The sequence below is a fragment of the Phaseolus vulgaris genome, chromosome 10 (genome assembly GCF_000499845.2).
Source record: "Phaseolus vulgaris cultivar G19833 chromosome 10, P. vulgaris v2.0, whole genome shotgun sequence".
Lineage (NCBI taxonomy): Eukaryota > Viridiplantae > Streptophyta > Magnoliopsida > Fabales > Fabaceae > Phaseolus > Phaseolus vulgaris.
The window spans coordinates 42977212-42998236 of record NC_023750.2 but is presented as its reverse complement, the minus strand read 5'-3'; the positions used below and the strand labels follow the sequence as shown (position 1 = coordinate 42998236).

Genomic DNA, 21025 nt, shown 5'->3' with positions numbered 1-21025 from the left:
AAAATGCATTAACTATGGTTTTTTTTATGTAAATCTTAATATATGTATTTAATTAACTGATTTTTCTTTTTAAAATTTTGGCAGTACAAATAAAAGTTATTGAAGATGCCAACTCGGATAATGTGACCTTATCATTAATAATTGTGACTGTGCATTACAGTTGTAGCTGTTACTACTTTTCGCCATGGACAGGTAGACACGACGACTAGAACGCAACCACAAAAATCATTCTTTTAGGGTTTTGATCAAATGTTAAAAAATCACTTCTGAAAAAAGTGCTTATTCATTCGAAATGAATTTAGGTATGCCTAAAGTGGTTTAAAAAACATTTATTTACATCACTGCTTGTAAAATAAGAAGATTAAAAAAATCGAATGTTACCACGAATGAATTTTAATATATTTCATGTAGAATAGGGTGGTTTTAAATAGATTTTTTTTTTATAGTTTGCTATAAAATAAGAAGAAAACGCCAAGTTAATTATTATTAGTGAGAAGTAGGTAGCAAGTGGAAGTGAAATAGAGTTATTCATGAGATGTTGACATCGTACATGTACAATTTTAGTTGTATAAGAGACATAACATATGCAAGTTTTTCAACCTTTATTAAGAGTGACCATGGCTTGAGTTATAGAAAAAATATAAAATTAATTGAATTGAGTTAGATAAAAATATAATGAATTAAATATAAAGAGTCATGATAGGTTGACAATTCAATAAAAAATTATTTTATATTACAATTTTTAAAAGAAGAAATAATTTTTTATTGAAATATAGATTTATGTAAAATGATGATTTTTTTTTAAGGTTATAAACTGATGTTTTTAACTATATAGTTGTTAAAATAACATTTTAAATACAATGTAACACCGATAGATAGATTAACAACATTTAGGTAACGTAAAATGAGATAATGAAATAAAATATGTCATAATTATATATATGCCTAAAAATAAACTAAAATATTTATTAAATATGATATCTAGATTAAAATATATAACTATTGATAAATTATTAAAAATAATAATTTTCTTAAATTATTTATTCAATGTAAATATAATGACATCAATACTTATTTTTTTTAACATATATATATGATGAAATTTGAATGGAAAATTAAGATTCATTCTAATATATAAATTTTTAATCAACAAATTAAAAAAAAACAATAAATTACAAATGTCATGGTTCGAAACAACCTTCAAAGAAATAATTAACATGCAATTATGTTTACAATTACAAGTCAAACTACATGAATTTTTAATAAAATAACCAACAAGTCATGTTAATCAAGGAGTTATACATTTATAGCATAATTAAACAACTAAACTTAAAGTATATTATATTTCTAAATTAAAGTTTCAAATACCTAATGTTGGACCAAACACTTGAATCTTAAGTCTACATAAATAGAAATGATAACAAAATTACGATATATTTTGTTGTCCAACCAAAAGTAATTATCATGAGATGAAAGATTCACACGACAGAAGATATACAAATCATCCTTATAAGAAAAATAATCTTAAAAAAAAAACATTTAGCTATAAAAAAAGAACACACAATATATATTTATAATTAGAATCATCCTTGTGTTTACTTTTAATTATAAACACGTTATGTTAATCTTTTGATAATGACTTCATTGAACTATATTTACAAGGAGTTATAATTAACTTATTTAGTAACTATGCGATAATATAAACATTTATTACATCATTTAGTTATAAATTCAAAGTTTGTATTAAAATGGCTGATTCTGCAATAATTATTCAAATTAGTTTTTATTTATTAGTTTTTTAAAATTTGACCATGCGTAGATATTACTATTTTCATATTAAAATGGATGAAATGATTGCGTTAATATATAAAGTGAACTAACACATAAATCATTATTATTATTTTTATAAATAAAGGCAACAACGTTTTTATTAACAACCTTAATTACAGATTGTAACCGATAAAATACAAAAAATAATAATGATAAGTACTGGTATAACCTTTAATATAATTAGTTTAAAAATCAAAATATATATCATTTGTGATTTTGCATCAATGTAAAATTATTTACACTGTTATTGCATGGTCTTTTTTTTTTCTTATAGAAATGTAAAATTATTTTATAACACGTAAATATTGAAGAGCTATACATGTAAATGAGATTGTGGAGAAAAAAAAAATCTGTAGAATGTGGCGTGTGTATAAGTGTATGAAGAAGATATGATGCTACTCATACATTTATCATTCACAATTGTGCATTACAACCATTTATATTTATTGTGTATATCTCGTTAATATTAAAAATTAATTTATTCATATTTTTATGTAATTTAATTGATTAATTATTAAGATAATTGTTCCGTCTTAAAGGTTGTTTTTGAGTTTTAAAGTGATTAAAGATATTAACTATAATTTTTCTGACAATTTCATGTTGATTTGGCGTTATGAGCATTGACACAAATACTGGTACAACATGAACACAAAGATACGTATAATCTCTAAAATGTAGGACACGATAACATGGATCTACATATTATATAATTGTGAATTATATAAATTGACAATAAAGATTTATGTGCATAAGTATATCCCTGATTAATTTTTGGAGCAGAAATATTTTATGACTGATCATTTAAAATGATTTGTTTCTTATTTTAATCGTAATAAAAAATTATATAATAAGTTTGAGTTCTTATAAAATTAATGTATTTGTCATTTTAAAAATTATATTAGAAACGTACTAGAATTGTCAAAAATCCAACAAATATTTTTTGAATTAAACACTTTAAAATGTGTCCTACAAGTGTCATACGAGTGTCGGTGTCCGATACGAGTACACCGACACACAATTTAAGAAGGGTATCCGAGCTTCATAAGTTATTAGTCTATTAAACATAAAATAAAATAGTTAATATTTTCTCCTTTATAGGACAAATATTTTTATTTATTTTTTAGAAATTTTTTGGTTGTCCAAATTCTACAACCAGATGTTACATGTAGTAATTTGTCTTTATCCAAACCATAACTCGAGTTAAATTATGTTAAGTCATGAATCTCCTTAAAATTTCAAATAGGTACAACACAATAGTATATAGTTATAAAAACTTATAAACATCACATTAGAGAATATATTCTCAACTAATTTAATACTTTTCATTCACTTATTTATTAAATTTTGACTAACTTAAATTTCGAAAAATCTTCTATAAATAAACAAATCACCACTCAATTTTCAACCATAAAATTCAACAAACCTCTACAAAAAAGTCGATTCACTCATAAATTCGAATATACACATCCAACTATCCTAGATATTTTCAAATAACATGTTATAATGTTATAATAGTTAATTATTTGGTTAGGAAACAAAAGTTGAATTTATATAATGGGTTTCTAATAAGGGAAATACTAGAGAGCTTTTAGTGTCTTGTCCTAATTACAACACTATGATGTGGCGTGTACGTTAGCTTGTTTTGCAGTTATAACGGAAAACCACCACGAACCTTCTTTGGTTACTTTTAGATATTTTTTTATTTAAATTTAGTAAATTGTCTATAAATCGATGTTTAAAATGAAACGAATAACAAACAATGTCCTAAAATTATCTCTAAGTTTTAATTATCGTATAGAATTAGAAAACCGTGTTTAGTCATGATGATTATACTCAAATCCAATAACATTGTCATTAAAAACATAATAATTACATTCGAATTGGTCGATACTCATAAGAACACAAGTCAAACGGGGAACTGATTTTCATCACTAATAATAGTTAAACAAATTACACTACATCATACTGTCATTATTAAAATAGTTAAATAAATATACATATTAATTTAATATTGAACTAGCAACTGTGGTTCTTAATCTTAGTCTCGTGTCTAATGAATCAGTTGTTTTTATTTTTAATTTCTTTCGTTTTTTAATTATTTTTAATGTTCAGATTCTGAGTATCCGTCTAATCTTATAATTCATGTGTTTTCACTCCTATTAGAAAGTAAATACGAGTTTCCATAAGTATCATGGTTGGAAAGGAGTCACTTCTACTCTATTATTGAATTCGACCATGACTCCACAACTCTCAGCCTCTGACGTAAGTCAATGAAACTTAAGAAGCTCTAGAATAATCCTTATACAAGATCGATCAATAATCTCAAAGTTTCTTAACCTTTGACGTAAGTCAATGAAAATTAAGCAACTCGAGAATAATCCTTATACGAAATCGACCAATAACTTCTTAAAAATTTCTTAACTTTTGACGTAACTCAACGAAACTTTAAAGAAGTTAGAGAATAATCCTCGTACAAAATAAAATATTAGTTAAAGAAAAAAGAATGAGAATACGCATGGCACGTGCCGTCGTAATTCCTCTCTTTTTCCGACCATTCAGTTTTATATTTTGATATATTAGATTCCCGCTAAAGGAAGAGAGACACTGGTGTGGGAAGTTGGAGCAAAACGCAACAAGAAGCAAGTGAAACGACGGAGTAGAGTTACAGAATGTGGTATATTTCGCACACGTTATGAAAAAGTAGCGTGAGAGTGAGAAGTAGAAGAAGAAGAAGAAGTAGCTATCATCATCACATTAGGGTCCACAACACACACCACGTTCCTCTTTATCCCTAAAAAAATCAAACTCACGATGCAAACTTCTCAATCCTAAACCTTCTTTCCCTTTCATTCCCCCTTTTTTTTTTTCTGTAATCAAAACCCTCGCTCTCGCCGCCGCGTCGGAAAACTTCGCCTCCCATGTCGTCTCCGTCGCCGGCGGAGACTCCTTCCGACGTTAACTCCACTGCCTCTCCTCCTCCTCCGGATGAAACACCTCTCGTACCTAACGCAACTGTATCCCCTCCTCCGCCTCCCGACACCACCAACGCCACCGTTACTCCTCCTCCGCCGTCAGCCCCAGCTCCGACTGGTTCCGGGTTGTCGCCGGGTACATTAAGTGGGATAATTATAGGGGCCGTGTTAGGTGCAGTAGGTATGCTTATTGTTGGGGGAATTTTCTTTTGCGTCTATAGGAATTGGAAAAAGAAGAGAAGCCAGAACAGCTACTCTCAACCGTCACAGCCGAAAGGTCAGGGTGAATGTTTTTAAAATTCGATAACAAATTGATTTCGGTTAAAATTGTTTTTCAAATGAAATTATTTAAATTTGAATGCTGCTGTTACTCTAAAAATAATTTATTAGTGCAAAATCACGTTAGCTGATATTTCAACTGATTTTTTTTATGATGGATTATGGAAAACAACAAGGACACTGAAGTTGAATTTACAACTGTTGCCGTGGATGTGTGTCAGCTTCTGCTGTCGTTTTCCCAATGGCACGAGATTGTTTAACTTCGGTTGTTGCTTATAATTAATGCCGTGAGAATCGTAGTAAATGTACCGGTACTGCTCGTACATTCTGTGATGTGATTTCTTTTTATGAATCAACGGAGTGTTGAGGTTTATTGTGGAAGTTCAATTTAAATTCTGTTTGATGGGTTGCTGTACAAATTTGTTTTGTTTATTGTTTATCTCAGAAAATAAAAAAGTGTAATCAGTGTGGTTGAGTTTTGTTCCAATTTGTGTGTAAAACTGGCAAAATTGTGGACTGGAATTAATATGGGTGTCAATGTCTCCAGCTGACATGGCTGGTGGTGGCAACCTTCAGCATTGGCAAGGCAGTGTTTCTCCAACCACAGATGGTAAAGTGGGCTTGCCGCCCAAGCCTAGTCCTGGGGGTTTAGTGAACCATAAACTGTCATCCGCTGGTCTCCCCACACCAACTGTCAATTCTTCAGGCACTGGCAGTAGTTTGGGGTCCGAGAAGGTGCAGCCTTCACCTGGCATTTCCTTGGCGCTATCATCTCAAAGCACTTTTACACACGATGAGTTAGCTATGGCAACGGATGGATTCTCCAACTCAAATCTTCTTGGTCAAGGTGGTTTTGGCTATGTCCACAAAGGACTTCTCCCAAATGGGAAAATTGTTGCAGTCAAGCAGTTGAAATCTGAGAGTAGACAAGGGGAGCGTGAGTTCCATGCAGAGGTCGAGGTCATTAGCCGTGTCCATCACAGACACCTCGTTTCCCTTGTTGGTTACTGCATATCAGACAACCAGAAAATGCTTGTCTACGAGTATGTGCCAAATGATACTCTAGAATTTCATTTGCATGGTAAGATCTGTTAGTTCATTTAGGATGAAAATTCAATTTAACTATTGTTTTCTGAGATAGGATGTCTGAAATGCCACAAATAAGTGTGCTGATTCGTTGTTGTAAATGTTATAAAGTTGTGTAGAGCATAATATTTGCATGCAATACTATGTTAGCTGTTTCATTCTTTCGTGTACAATAGTATGGCTTTTATTTTAATTCATATATTGGTTTTATGTGTAAAATATATTATGTTATCGCCACTTTTTAACAAGAATGAAAAATTTGACCTTGTGTGGTTAGTAATTGAGTAATGAGGATTCCACTGTCTCTGGAAGTTTGATAATTTAATTCATATCTCACAAGTAGTTCTAAATGAATCATGGAATCATACCAGGAAAGGACAGGCCATCAATGGACTGGTCGACAAGGATGAAGATTGCTATAGGATCTGCAAAAGGATTGGCATACCTGCACGAGGACTGTGAGTTTACTGTTAATAAATTATGTACTCTGCAAAAGAATTGGCCGTGTTTTTAGTTCATGATGTTAGTTTTGAAATTTACATTTTTAATCTTATGTCATTTTAGGTAATCCCAAAATCATACACCGAGACATCAAGGCATCTAACATTCTTATTGATGATAGTTTTGAGGCTAAGGTAAATTTATTACTTTTATCCTCCAATCCTGGATATATAGTTTTACAAAAACGGAAGTTCATACTCATTATTTTTTTTTACTCCAAACAAATCTTATTTTCCCTGTTTGAGTACCTGCTTCCACAAAGCAGATTATGCCTGTTGTGTTGTTAAGAAATGTTATAAAGCTATGAATGATACATCATGCAAACAGAATCAACATATTGAAGAGCCTCTTACATTAATGCTGAACAAGATGAACAGGTGAATGGACTTGAATCTGTTTCACTTACACTACAGAAAATAAGGGAATTATTTTGGTGTACCTTGAAATGGTTAAATGAACTAAAAATGCTATATAAATTGTTCATGTTCACATTTAACACTCAATATGTATGTACATCATCAGCGAGCCAGCATAGTAGAATAATGTTTCATAATCTTTTGTTCAGGTTGCCGATTTTGGACTTGCAAAGTTTTCATCAGACACAGAAACCCATGTTTCTACTCGAGTGATGGGAACTTTTGGGTTAGATTCATCATATGTATTTCTTGAATCTAATTTTGAAATACTTTTACTGGGCAGTATATTTCATGGATTTTATTTTTCCCTTTTCTATTAATTATATCTTACTCAAACTCTAAATTCATTTAATTCAGATACATGGCTCCAGAATATGCTGCTAGTGGAAAACTAACTGAAAAGTCAGATGTTTTCTCCTTTGGTGTTGTGCTTTTGGAGTTGATCACTGGACGGAAACCCGTTGATAAAAGTCATCCCTTCTTAGATGACAGCATGGTTGAATGGGTATGTAGCATTCAGTACTTCATTGATGTTTTTGCTTAGATATTTATGCATAACTAAGGATAACACATGGTATTTATGCGTATGACAGAATGTGCTCCTTTGGCATCTTTTCTTAGGATAAATATTCTTTGACACCACTGTTCCAAACTACATGCACCTTACATCTGATTTTTGTAGCAAATATTGTATTTTAATAAAATAATAATTTTTAGGGTATATATTGTATTTTATTGGTATACTTGAGAAATCAATAAAATCTTATCACCTCTTATCTTGTAATTATGTCTGCTTAGATTTGTTTTAAATTTGTCTTCAGTATCTTGTTTTAGATGCCAACTGTATTAATCTCAGATGAAGCTGATTGTAGTTTGTAACCATGTAAAATTACTTGCAAGAAATTCTGGTTTTGCTTAAATTAATTCTGAAATAATATCTGGGATATTCTGCAACAATCATCCCCCCAAAACATCTTGTACTGAAACATTGTGTGAAAATTACAGGCCAGGCCTTTACTGTCTCAAGCTTTTGAGAATGGCAACTTTGATGGACTTGTTGATCCAAAGTTGCAGAGAAATTACAATCACGATGAGATGATTCGAATGACTGCTTGTGCTGCAAGTTGTGTGCGCCATTCAGCCAGGCTACGACCTCGAATGAGCCAGGTGAGTTGGTTGATTCTGAAGATATGTTTGAGAATAAACCGTGTGTTTTGTTCTTATAATCAAACTGATTTGGTTATTATCTCTGACAAGGGTATGTAGTAAAATGTCTCCCTGAAAGGCATTCGCATGCTTCTCTTAGACAGAAAAAGTCCAGTGTTGTGTTATAACATGTTACAAATTACAAAGTATTGTCAGTATATTTGATTTCCTGGTTGATGATTTTTTGAAGTTTAGAAATTCATTACCAACTCTGACCATTGGCAAACTGAGATCTGGTGCGTGCTTGCCTATGACAATGATAAAATTAATGACACTGAGCAGGTTGTTCGAGCTCTGGAAGGAAATATTTCTCTAGAAGATCTAAACGAGGGGAGCGCACCTGGACACAGCAGAGTTTTTGGTTCCTTTGAGAGTTCTAGCTATGATAGTGTCCAATACAGTGAAGACATGAAGAACTTCAGGAAGCTGGCACTGGAAAGCCAAGAGCAAGGTATTAGTGAGTACAGTGGTCCCAGCAGTGATTACGGTCGACATCCATCTGTCTCTACCAGTTCGGGACAGCAAAATACGCAGGAAATTGAATTGGGGGAACGTGCAGGGCAGCAACCGTGACTCTGAGACAAGCTCTTGATTGATGAATCCCACGTCTTTCAAAATTACGCTTCAGACATCAGTTTGCTAGTGCACACCCATGAGACTGGTACAGGTACATATAATGTCAGTATATTTTGCAGGTCCAATATATTAATTGGCTTGCACACAATGAATAGTACTTACTTAGAGCTGTGTCTTTTTTTTTCCCCGGTGATTTTCACGGTCTAACTTGTTTCCTAAGTACAATTCCTGAATTATTTGATACACATGAAGCTTTGTAAAGCTTGATTCATTCTTCGATGCTAACATTTGTTCTAACTGGGAAAGCCTGACATTGAGACTTATGTTGAGGATGTGGGTATTTTGTACTTTGGTGAGCTTTGTCATAATGCATTCTATGATTCTTCTTCGCCTGGTGGTGTCTAAGACTTGTAGCTACTCAGTTTTTTTGTTTATACTGGGAGGGTCACAAGGAACACTGGTCTTTTTCCCACCGAAGAGTAACAAACTTGGTGCACCCAAAGTACTTATTTTTCTGGTCTCTATTGATTATTTGGTGCACTCAACTTCAAACCAATAGTAACAATTTTACTTTTCCTCTTTCAAGAGAGTTAAATTCATGTTTTCATGGGTGTATGAAGATGCTATTGTGATGCATTAAATTTAGTTGGACAAAAAATTGATCTGCTTGGTGGATGCTGGAAAAAAAATGGCCTTTGGAAGGTGAAATGTAAAAGTAATTTTAGTAAATGCGCAAAGTGTAGTTGTCGTTTACTATATAAGTTTTTGTTTTGTTCAATTTGTGTAAAAAAAAGTGAGAAAACATTTGAAAGTGGTCATTTGTAAAAAAGAAATGTCCATCAGTACGTGTATACCTGTCTTGTCTCTTGGGTTGATAATAAACCTGCAATCTATAGACGCAAATAATGATTGTGTTACTTTCAAATTTCAACAAACTATTTTCTAAAATAAGTTTTAAGTAAAACAAAAAATAAACATTTTATTTTTCTGAAGAGAAAATATAACTAGTTGTACTTATATATATGGGCCTTTTGGTCATTGTATTTCTATGTACAAATGAACTTTAGTATTTAACTTTTAGGTTTATGTTTAAGTAAACTTTATAAAATTAATTTATAAAATGAAGTACTTATATATAGTAAATTGGTTTCTTAATTTTTAATACCCTCTTCTCATATTAATCTATAAATATTTTATATATAATATTAAATATTTATGAATAGTTGACATTATAGATTAAACAAATTTTAATTTATATACTGTAGATTAATTTTATCTATAGCACGTGGTTACTATCAAGACGTCTAATATTATATATCTTCCTTGTACTGTGCTTATTATTTAATTCATACATATATACTATTAAACTCATCAAAACTATATACACTATATTAAAAGTGTAACGGACTCGACCATACTATAATTTTATACTTATATTAGTATTTCTCAATGTTTATAAAACCATTGTTTGTAGAATTAGTGCTATACTTCTAAATCAAATAGACCTTAACTAATATTTTGGCAAGAAAAGTAATATTGTGTTTCTTTGTTATAAAAAAAGTTGAAGATTAATAATTGAAAGCTGTTTGTTTATTCTCCTTCGACATGAATCAAACAATATTTTTTAGTCTCGTTTATCATCTTAGCACGAATAAAATGAGATATTTGGTGGAAAATTAAGAACACACTAAATTGTTATGACATTTTATAAGAAGAGAAGGAACATTAACTATGTAAGATAGACATTGAAATAGATACTAGTGATACAACACATCCTCGAATACTTATCTATAATCTAAAATGTAGGACACGAAAACACAAAAAATCTATATAATATAATTATGAATTATATAAATTGACAATAAAAATTTATATGCACAAGTATACTTATTTTTTTTAATAGAATGATATTTCTCATGATTGATTCAAAAAATTTATTATTTTTTGTAATTATAATAAAAATTTATACAATAGATTTGCGTTTTCAAAAAATTAATGTATTTCTTATTTTTAAAATTATTAGAATCGTGTTAAAATTATTAGAAATCTAACAAATATTTTTTGAATTAGACACTTCATCAATACGCATCAAACAAAATGTCTTGCAAATGTCAATGTCAATGTCAGTGTTTGATATATGTGTTCGACATGGACCATGTCCGGACATCATATACATTTTTGAATTTTTGAAAGGTTAAAATAATTATTTTGTGTGAAATTAGTAAACGTAATTATTGAAGTTAAAAGTGTAGTTAAAATGAAGATGCAAGGGTAGTTTGGGAAATAAGAGAGTGAGTCATGTTGGTTGTTTAGTTAACTCTCTCCTTGTTCTTCCATCTGTCTTTCAAACTCACTCTGCCGCAAATTACTCCAAACTTCAACACTTCCAAACACAATTTTTCTTTCCCAATTTTTCCCCCAAAAAAAAAAATTTCATTTTCGTGTAAACACACACTTCCTCATCCATGGCATCTCGCCGCCGCATGTTATTGAAGGTCATAATCCTCGGAGATAGCGGGTACCCTTCTTCTTCTTCTTCATCTTCTTCTTTTAATTTCACCATTTTCTTCTTTTTAGTTTAATCAACAAATGGGTTAAATCAAATACTCTGGCCAGAAGAGGAAAAGGGTTGTTGCATTTATATCAGAAGTTCATAGTTTTCATTGAAATTTCCGATCTTTTTTATGTTTTGCAATGAAAAAATTCATGGGATATTTCTTCCAGGGGTATGAGGTGTTAATTTTTTTAGGGGAAATGGAAGTGATTGCTGAGTATGTTTGGATTCCTGGGAACATTAAACTTTGTTGTCTAAATAAGCTTTTGGGAATGATTAGAGGAAGAAAAATGGTTATTGGTTCTACAGATTTGCAATTTTCTAAAATGGGTCAGCTGCATGTGATTTCGATGCATACCAATATTTGAAAACCTATGATGCCAGTTCCATGAAATTGCTGTGTAGTTAGTTATTCACCAAGATGGCAAGATCTCTCTGCTAATTGACTTTTTTCTTGTTTTTTTTTTTGGCAGGGTTGGTAAAACATCACTGATGAATCAGTATGTTCAAATCTCAGATTTTTCTTCTAAAATTATTTGTTGTGACTTTTGGGAAATGCCTGATGACTATTTTTTTGATTTCTGTTTTCATGATCATGATTTCCTCCCTTTAGGTATGTGAATCGTAAATTTAGTAATCAGTACAAGGCAACCATTGGTGCAGATTTTCTCACCAAGGAGGTTCAATTTGAAGATAGGTTGTTCACATTGCAGGTGAGAGATACATGAACACACTGTTTCTTTTCTGCATAAACATATACAATTTTTTGTAATGTCTTCTCCAGTTAGGATACAAAAACCTACACATGCACCTACCAATCTGTTTGAACAGAGCTATTATCTTATTCAATTTCATATCATCTCATCACCCATGTAATCTAACTCAGCTGTTGCAGAGCTTATCAACTTTCATTTTACTCAGATTAATTAAGTGGCTCATGATGCTGTTCAAATGAATGTAACTAGAGTGTCTTATATTCTCCTAAGTATTTGAGTTTCTCTTGAGACCTAATTATTCTTAAGTTTATGATATAAATGTCTTTAATTCTTCCTATATTCAATTTTTTTCATGCAATTCTTTTGACTCTGCCAGTGTATTCTGCATGTATTCTCAGTTCTTCAGATTGAAATTTCTTTGCATTATCCTCCAATCTCAATTTGATATGATTTTTTGAAGTATAAGCCTTTCATAAAAATGGAATTTGGAAGGGTAAAGAAATATTCTGGTTCTTGTTGTAAAGTTAATGTCAGTATGATGCATGAAATAATGGCCATTGTGAGAGGGGTAGAGCCTCTTGTAGTGATGGAGTGGTCCATCCCCCTCTCCCTAAAATAATAATAATAATAAATAATAATTATAGGCATACAAATACTATTCTATTCCAAATGGTTAAGTTGATACTTTTTAGTTGGTCCTGAGTTTAAATCCTAACTTGAAGCAAAATAATAATATTATATGACAGATGATTGTTACTTAAGATGTCGGCCTAACTGAGATGTCAAGTTGCATAGTGATACCTAACATGAAAACTTTTATAAAAAAAATGCAAATACTATTATGTAATTTACAACTCTTTCTCCATTTTCTTTTTCTTTTTATCTTCACTTCCTTTCTCATCACATCTCTTATTGCATTTCAAATTCTTTCTCTCTCTGTCTCTCTCTCTTATAAGTTATGCCTATATCTCTTATCAGTTAAGAGTGATGCATCTCTTATCATTTCCCATGATTTTTTAAGCCCTTTCCATTTTTTCCTAAATGTTTCTTAATAAAAAATAAATTAAAGGAATGCATTCTTCTCAAATTAAAAATTCAACTTTTTGCTTTAACAAATTGTAAGAGTCATATGCTTTTAAAACTCAAAATATGATAATCTGCTATAGTAAAGATTTCCTATCATTGGAATTGCTTACATGAATTTTAAAAATTTACTCTCTTTTTTCTCACTGCAACATTATATTTCTGTATCCTTTGTTGAATTTATATAACTGGTTATTATTGTATGTAATCTATTATCATGAATCTTTTAGTTGTTGGTTAAATTTTGATACATTAATTTTAAAATTACAATTTATGTTTAATTCTTATATTCTGTCTTCTCAGAAGCTCTGCCTGATCATTGTGCATGGTTGGGGCAAGTGCTTGACATTTTCTACTTGATAAAAGATAAATATTTGATTGTATTTTTTACCATGTTATATTCATGAAAGGGTTCATTCTTTGATCTGTTTGAAGATTATGGAAGAAGATTAATCATCTAAGATTGAGTTGTTCTCACCATGCATGCAGATTTGGGATACTGCTGGGCAAGAGCGGTTTCAGAGTCTTGGTGTGGCTTTCTACCGTGGTGCAGATTGCTGTGTTCTTGTGTATGATGTAAATGTCATGAAATCCTTTGACAATCTTAATCACTGGCGAGAAGAATTTCTTATTCAGGTTTTTCTTTATCATTCTTCTGCTTTGTGGTATGTCCTATCACCAAGATCGGTGTGAAACTCATGCAAAATGTTTTATTTTCAGGCTAGTCCATCTGATCCTGAAAACTTCCCATTTGTTGTCTTGGGAAACAAAATAGATGTTGATGGTGGAAACAGCAGAGTTGTAAGTTATTTCTCTTCACATAGCATAAATTGCCTATTGACCTCCATAAAATTATTTCGGGTAATGATACATTGACAACCCAAAATTTTTATACAACCACATTACAACTCCTAATACTATTATTTTAATATTTTTTTCATATCATTTAATTCCAAACTTATCCTTTATTATATATATATTTATTTCTAAATCCATCATCACATCAAGATTGTATACAACTCTTGGAGTTGTCAACCTATCATTTCTTAGAGTTCTAAATGATAGTTTGACAACCCTTAGAGTTGTATACAATCCTTGATGTGATGGATTTAGAAATAAATATATATTAAAGGGTACAATTGTAATTAAATGATATGAAAAAATATTAAAATAATAGTATTGGGAGTTGTAATATGGTTGTATAAAAATTTTGGGTTGTCCATGTATCATTACCCTTCTTAAAATTTCTGTGTTCAATGATGTGTGGTGAGTAGGCTTCTGGTATAGTTGTGGGAAGATGTGCTTAAAGCTACATTTCTTCTTTTTTTTTACATGTATCCGTTCTTCACAACATGTTCTGTTGCAGGTTTCTGAGAAGAAAGCAAAGGCATGGTGTGCTTCAAAGGGAAACATACCATACTTTGAGACATCTGCAAAAGAAGGATTTAATGTTGAAGCTGCTTTCCAGTGCATAGCAAAAAATGCACTCAAGAATGAACCTGAAGAAGAAATGTGAGCCTTCCTGAACTCTTCTAAGTTTTCCTTTATATATGGCATTATTCTTTACTTATTTCTCCCAGAAGTTCAAGTGTGTCTTATAGTAACCAAATTTAGAGACAAAAAATAATTGATCACTATATTAACTAAAGTGTGTTGGGTGTTAATTATTATATCAGGTACCTGCCTGACACAATCGAAGTTGGTGGTGGTGGACGGCAACAGAGATCTACTGGATGTGAATGTTGAGTGACTCTGGACTTAACTTTTCTTGCTTGTGTTATGCCAAAATACAAACCTGCAACTACTTTATTCACTCTGTAAAACCAAGGACAAATTCCAAATTTTGTTTTGTAACTATCTAGTGGATTAGCTACCATCATGTTTATTTTTCTCTCCATTCCCCTTTATCTTTTATGTTTGTCACAAATCTTCCTCCAAATCAAGAAGTATATGTTCAAAATTGTTGTGTTCAATTGAGTTATGCCATTGATGTTCCTATGGCTTTAAATCTGGGTATTAATTCACGCACTCTTTCTAGTTTTGGACTTTCTCAACAGTCAACATGTTATACATATTTGTTTCTAGTGTTAAATATGTTATGTTTTTGGTTCTTAGTTTAAACTTTTGACAATTCGTATTTGAAGAATGAAAATGATTGAAATATGTTATTCTGTTGATAAAATTAATTCAATTTGAGGTTTTACTTTATGAAAGGAGTTATAATAGGAGTTATAATAGACATTAGTTTGCAATCAAAATAACAAATTTTTGACATTAGTTTGCATATGTTTACTTTAAATACACGACTTTTTATTATTATATAAAATAGCAAGATTTGAAGGAAAAACAAGATTATAACTTTCTGCGTACTATAAATTATTGACAAATGAAAAGAGTATTTAAAATATAATTTTGATATGGTAAAAAAACTGGTGGAATATATCATTTGTATGAGTAAAGTATTTGCAAGAGAAAGTTTTCTTTTTGCTGTTGAAATTGAAGTCTCGAGCAACAGTTGTTATGGAAAAAAGAGGCTTTTGCTTCCTTCACTCCCACAATTACTAAATGCATCCCATACTAAGAAAAAACTAAAATACCCTTCCTTGTCCTCCATTCACATATAGAGAGAGATTTGTTATGAAAAAACTAATTTTGGATACTATTTCATGTGTTCTAGAAAATTTATTTTAAAAAATTCGTGTTGAAAAACTCATTCCAAAAGATAATATATATATATATATATATATATATATATATATATATATATATTCTAACAAACTTGATGAAAATTATTTGTTTTAAAAATTTTATTTTAAAATGTATTTTATGTGTTCCAAAAAACTTGTTATATAAATTCTATTTCAGAAATCCTGTTTGAAAATTTCGAAAAGCTTATTGTGGAAGATTTCCAGAACTGACTTTTACAAAAGATAAAAAGGGCCTTTTGGAAATTATGGGGTGCGGTTATAAATTAGGGAGTGCAGGACGAATAGCAAAGAAAAAAACCAAGGCCCATAAAGGGTTGCATGCACATCATCACCGCTCCAAATTATATGGGTTGCATACCCATATAATTTTAAATGACCAATTTGCCCTTCTAAAAATAAATGTTCATAAGTTAATGACAATGTGAAACACAAGTAAAATACGTGTATGTATTTTAAATTCTACATTTCATAATGTATATTTGTACTTCGAAAAATAAAATCCAAAATATATATTTATAATTTGGAAGTAATAAATTTTAACATTTATTTAATTTTTTGTATATATTTTTGTTTTTAATTGAAAATACGATGTGATGTATTTAATAATATATTTCAGATGACGTATTCCCAAGTACATTCCAGATTTTGTCATTGGGGGGTGTAGGTTGAAATTGAAGGGGGTGCAGAATGCAAAACCAGTGAGGCTTGAATAATATATAACGGATGAAGGAGATTGTGAAATGCAGTGATAATGGTTGAGAGAAAAAGAAGGTAATGGAATCTACCAAAGAACAATCGGGAATTCTCCACCAGATCTTACCTCCGCGTCTAGAAGATGCCGGTCTCGAAGATCCCGCTCTTCCACCGGAATCCATCCACCAAGCTTTTCTCCAGGCAGCCGCCGCCGTCAAATCACGCGCCGCTTCCATTTTCTCCACCACCGCCGACGCGGAGGACGACGATGACGGTTGCGTAAGCGACCCGTGGCGCGCCTCCAAGGGAGCCTCTGATGTGGTCGTCGGAATCGACACGGAAAATGAACCGCCGGGATCCTGCACCGTGGAGAGGGGAGTCGAGGGTAGCGCCGACGAAGTGAGGGTTGTCGGAGTCGGCGGCGGCGGCTCGGATGACGTTTTGGTGGCGGGAGAAGGGAAGTTGGGAGAGGATGTGGAAGCGTGCGTGGATGAGTTACAAGGGTTGAATATTGAAGATGTGGAGAAAGATGGGGAAGTTAGAGAAGAGAATGATGAAGAAAAGAAGAAACCTACCTTGGTTGAAGGGTATGCGTGAAAAAGGGGTGAAATGAAATTTTAATGTTCTTGTTCTTTACCCACTTGTACTAGTTTCTGTGACAGACCTATTAGGTTCCTTAATGTTGGTTTCAATGTGAACAAATTTTCTTCTACGTCTTCACTTCACATAATTAATGAATGCCATTTTGCAAAGGAAATTGTGAAATGATTAATCTCACTAATTATCATATAGCATGTGGATAATTTTTGGTTGGGATGATTAAATAACATCAATTGGTGGTGTAAAAATTTCGTTTTCATAACAATTTGTTGGTTCTCTTCCTTTTTCTTTGTCGCATTCTCTTATTTGCACTGAATTCGTTTACTTTTGGGCTTTGAAAAATTGAAGCACTCAAAATGGGATTAAACTTTCTAACATCATAACAAGTTATGGAGATGATTTTAAATACCATACTTTTAAAATAACCAAGACATCGTTTGTCAGGAAAACACTTTGACTCTCTCTGGTGAGATATAAGAATTGAATATTTTGGCAAGTAATTGAATATTTCCAATACTAATAAATCCGTCCAGGGAATGTAATCCATATGCATGATGAAGAATGTTATGAAGATGTTGTTGTAATGGATATGTTGGATGATCACGTACAAAAATTTTTCTCCCCAAAGATACAGTAGGATCTCTTTTAAAGAGTAATACTCAAATAAAATCCAGAAAGGTGAGAGAAAGAGAAAAAGTAAAAGAAGGTGTGAAGAAGAAGGTGCGAAGAAGGTTAAAGAGAGAATAGGAAAAAAGTAACAGCCTCAAACGGCCACTACCCATATTCCAGCAGCCATAGATGACGCGATTCCAGGTTCCAACGACACCACTTCTTCAATCTTCGAAAAACCAGGCACAGCAGGAACGAAACGACTTCTCCACTGCAGCAATGATTCCGAACGACTTCTCCACTGCAGCAACGATTCCGAACGACCACAGAACGGGCACTTGCAACGGTAACATTTCAGTTTTGGATTTCGCAACAAAAATCTCAAATAAGTTTGATTTTAGGGTTTTCTCGCATGTCCTGTTTTTATTTGCAATACCGGAGCTTCATTTTACAACAAAGATGAAGAGGAACTAAATCAAAATGCAGAAACAGATTAAGCAGCAATATAAAGAAGGTCTCCTGATAATTCATTTGGATGTGAGAAATTATTAAATCCTAAACCCTAATCCCTGGTAGTTCCATGGCGGCGTAGATCAAACTAAGGGAGTTAACAGCGGCTTTCCAAGGAAATGAGCTTCGAGGTTTCCAAGGACAAGGTCAGCCATGGCCGTTCGGGTTTCTACTGTGGCACTTCCAACATGGGGCAACAAGACAACATTTTCAAGTTGAAATAGCTCTTGGGGAACAACAGGCTCATTTTCAAACACATCTAGCCCAGCACCACCCAAACGACCTTCTAGAAGTGCTGAGACTAACTCAGCCTCATCAACATGCTTACCTCTTCCAATGTTAACAAGATAACCCTTGGGACCCAGGGCATTCATCACCTCCCTGTTGACTATGTGATGGGTTTCCTCCGTCAGTGGGCAAGCTACTACCAGTACGTCGCAATTAGATGCTAATTCTACAACACTTGGATAGTACTTGTATTTGGAGTCTCGTTTTTCAGTTCTAGAGTAGTAGCTTATTGGACAGTTAAATGCTTCAGCTCTCTTCGCAATTGCTTGCCCTATCCTCCCTAGCCCGATAATGCCAACAGTTTTCCCAGAGAACTGCAAGGAAAATACACACCATAAAAATTAATTTTGCTGCTGGAACTGGAACTGGAACAGGAATACTACATACTACATTGTATACAAACGAATTTTAATGAGCAGAATAATCCTATGACAGATCCTTAGTCTCCAAATTTGAATTTTGTTTGTCACCATCACTCTGACAGTCATAGAATTGTGAGGTCAACTCCAATATTTGAAGAGGTGACAAAAAGAGAACACAAAGGACATAGAGATAGTAAAACCCTGTCAAGTTCACACTTCACATTTATTGTCCATGGACTTCTGGTAAGATTTTCTGCATATAATTCTGTGATGGGATACTAAGTTAAAGATAATTGGTTCTTTGTATATGCACAGCGAAGCTAAGTAGTTAGTGGTTAAGGGGTTTTCTGTATTGTTCTTGGAGAAATTCTCTTCATGGTAAGACAGATCCAACACACTTTCCCAGATGAAGCAAGTAATCTCTGTTACGGAATATGATACATACGTGAATCAAATATGATACATATATGATTACTCTGCAAATATATAAGAAAGAAACAATACATGTAAGATACATATTAATATATGTATAGAAATTTATAAAAATAACAACTAGTACATAATTGCAATTTTGCAAATCTAAATTAAGAACATACCTTCTGAACATTAGAAAAATCTTAATACAAAAATCATCATGAATCATTTCCTAATCTCTACAAAGAAGAATAGTATCAACATTATTCATTCCTTAAGATCATCCATACATTGCGTTCATCAAGGAACAAACATTTCTATTTTTGTACTATATAGATGTTTCTATGTGGCTATATTAGATTTGTACAACTTTCTTAAAGGTTAGAATACTTCGATTTTTTTCTTCCAAATCATGGTTATCTTTCAGTTTTCTGGGTGAAATGCTAATCTCGTTTATAACAATATAATTACGACTGACCTGACAAATTTGAACACGTGTCAGCGAAGTATTAAAGAATATTATCCTTGAACAACCATGATTTCAAGCATATGAGTAAACCTTCAACGGATCAAAGATCATGTTAACTAGTCATCCAAGCATCCAAAAACCCTTTCTATTCACTACTAAGGAGATTACTATTGTAATTTTATCACTCTAAAGAGTATTTAGTGGAGTGATACTTTAGATCAAATTAAGGTAAGAAAGTCAATGTAACAGCTATATCATAATGTGTCAAATCACTGTAACCTACTTCAACTGCGAGTGAAGAAAAATGACGAGAATGCAGAAAAAAACAAACAAACAAACCTTAGTGGTCAACTTATAGGCACCGTGCTTCCACTTGCCGCTCCTGACAAAGCGATCGGACTCGCAGATCCTCCGGAGGAGCGACAGCATCAAGCCAATAGCGAGGTCCGCCACCTCGTCGGTCAACACGTCAGGCGTGTAGGTCACGCGAATCCCCTTCTCTCTGCACTTCTCCAGGTCAACCTTATCCACTCCCACGCTGAAGCTCGACACAATCTCCAGCTTCGGCAGCGCCTCGATCAGCGCAGCGTCCGCGCCGGCGCTCGAGTTTCCGACCACCGCGCGGACGGAGGTGGCGTGCTGACTCGGCAGCTGCGCCGCGTTGGGGTAATCCCACGCGCGGAACAGCTTATAGCGCTTGTCGAGCTCTTGCTCCAGGTATGGCATCACGTGACCCACGAGGAGTACCCCAATCGATCCCATTTTGCCGGCGAAATTGGGATTTGGTTAGGTTAGAGATTCCGCAGATTCGCAACGCAACAAAAACCCTCGAATTCTCACTCCCTTCCATATATAATGCGTGAAGATAACATCGCTCAAAATTTCGTTAAATAGTAATGACATTGATTTAATTCAAATCCCAATGAAATTGATAAGTTAAACTATTATATTTGTGATTTGTAAGCCTCAAACATGTATTTTGAATGTAGTGTAAACTACCGAATTGATATTAGTATGTTAATAAATATTTTTTAAATAAGGAGAAACATCTTTTTATTAAAAAAAATTAAAATATATTTATACACATAAAATTTATTGTAAATTTATATAATTTTTAATTATATAATATATATATATATATAATTTTGTAACT

The 21025-nt window shown here is 32.5% G+C and overlaps 4 protein-coding genes across 4 annotated transcripts; 3 read left to right on the top strand and 1 right to left on the bottom strand.

Annotated features, from left to right (window-relative positions):
* The first annotated feature begins 4428 nt into the window (after nucleotides 1-4428).
* On the top strand, nucleotides 4429-9255 carry LOC137818170 (proline-rich receptor-like protein kinase PERK15). Its single transcript, XM_068621430.1, has 8 exons — nucleotides 4429-5079; nucleotides 5629-6162; nucleotides 6539-6625; nucleotides 6732-6802; nucleotides 7234-7310; nucleotides 7442-7589; nucleotides 8090-8251; nucleotides 8573-9255. The coding sequence occupies exons 1-8, from the start codon at nucleotides 4749-4751 to the stop codon at nucleotides 8861-8863; spliced, it is 1701 nt and encodes a 566-aa protein (XP_068477531.1). The 5' UTR covers nucleotides 4429-4748; the 3' UTR covers nucleotides 8864-9255.
* A 1926-nt stretch (nucleotides 9256-11181) lies between these two features.
* LOC137818168 (ras-related protein Rab7) lies at nucleotides 11182-15227 on the top strand. Its single transcript, XM_068621427.1, has 7 exons — nucleotides 11182-11384; nucleotides 11894-11920; nucleotides 12034-12133; nucleotides 13709-13855; nucleotides 13940-14020; nucleotides 14586-14731; nucleotides 14896-15227. Exons 1-7 carry the CDS (start codon nucleotides 11332-11334, stop codon nucleotides 14963-14965), a joined length of 624 nt encoding a protein of 207 aa, XP_068477528.1. The 5' UTR covers nucleotides 11182-11331; the 3' UTR covers nucleotides 14966-15227.
* Nucleotides 15228-16452: 1225 nt separating this feature from the next.
* Nucleotides 16453-17332, top strand: LOC137818169 (uncharacterized). Its single transcript, XM_068621428.1, has one exon. It carries the CDS (start codon nucleotides 16702-16704, stop codon nucleotides 17215-17217), a length of 516 nt encoding a protein of 171 aa, XP_068477529.1. The 5' UTR covers nucleotides 16453-16701; the 3' UTR covers nucleotides 17218-17332.
* A 968-nt stretch (nucleotides 17333-18300) lies between these two features.
* Nucleotides 18301-20796, bottom strand: LOC137818167 (glyoxylate/hydroxypyruvate/pyruvate reductase 2KGR-like). Its single transcript, XM_068621426.1, has 2 exons — nucleotides 20212-20796; nucleotides 18301-18941 (listed from the first exon to the last, which is right to left on the bottom strand). The coding sequence occupies exons 1-2, from the start codon at nucleotides 20632-20634 to the stop codon at nucleotides 18423-18425; spliced, it is 942 nt and encodes a 313-aa protein (XP_068477527.1). The 5' UTR covers nucleotides 20635-20796; the 3' UTR covers nucleotides 18301-18422.
* Nucleotides 20797-21025: the final 229 nt, after the last annotated feature.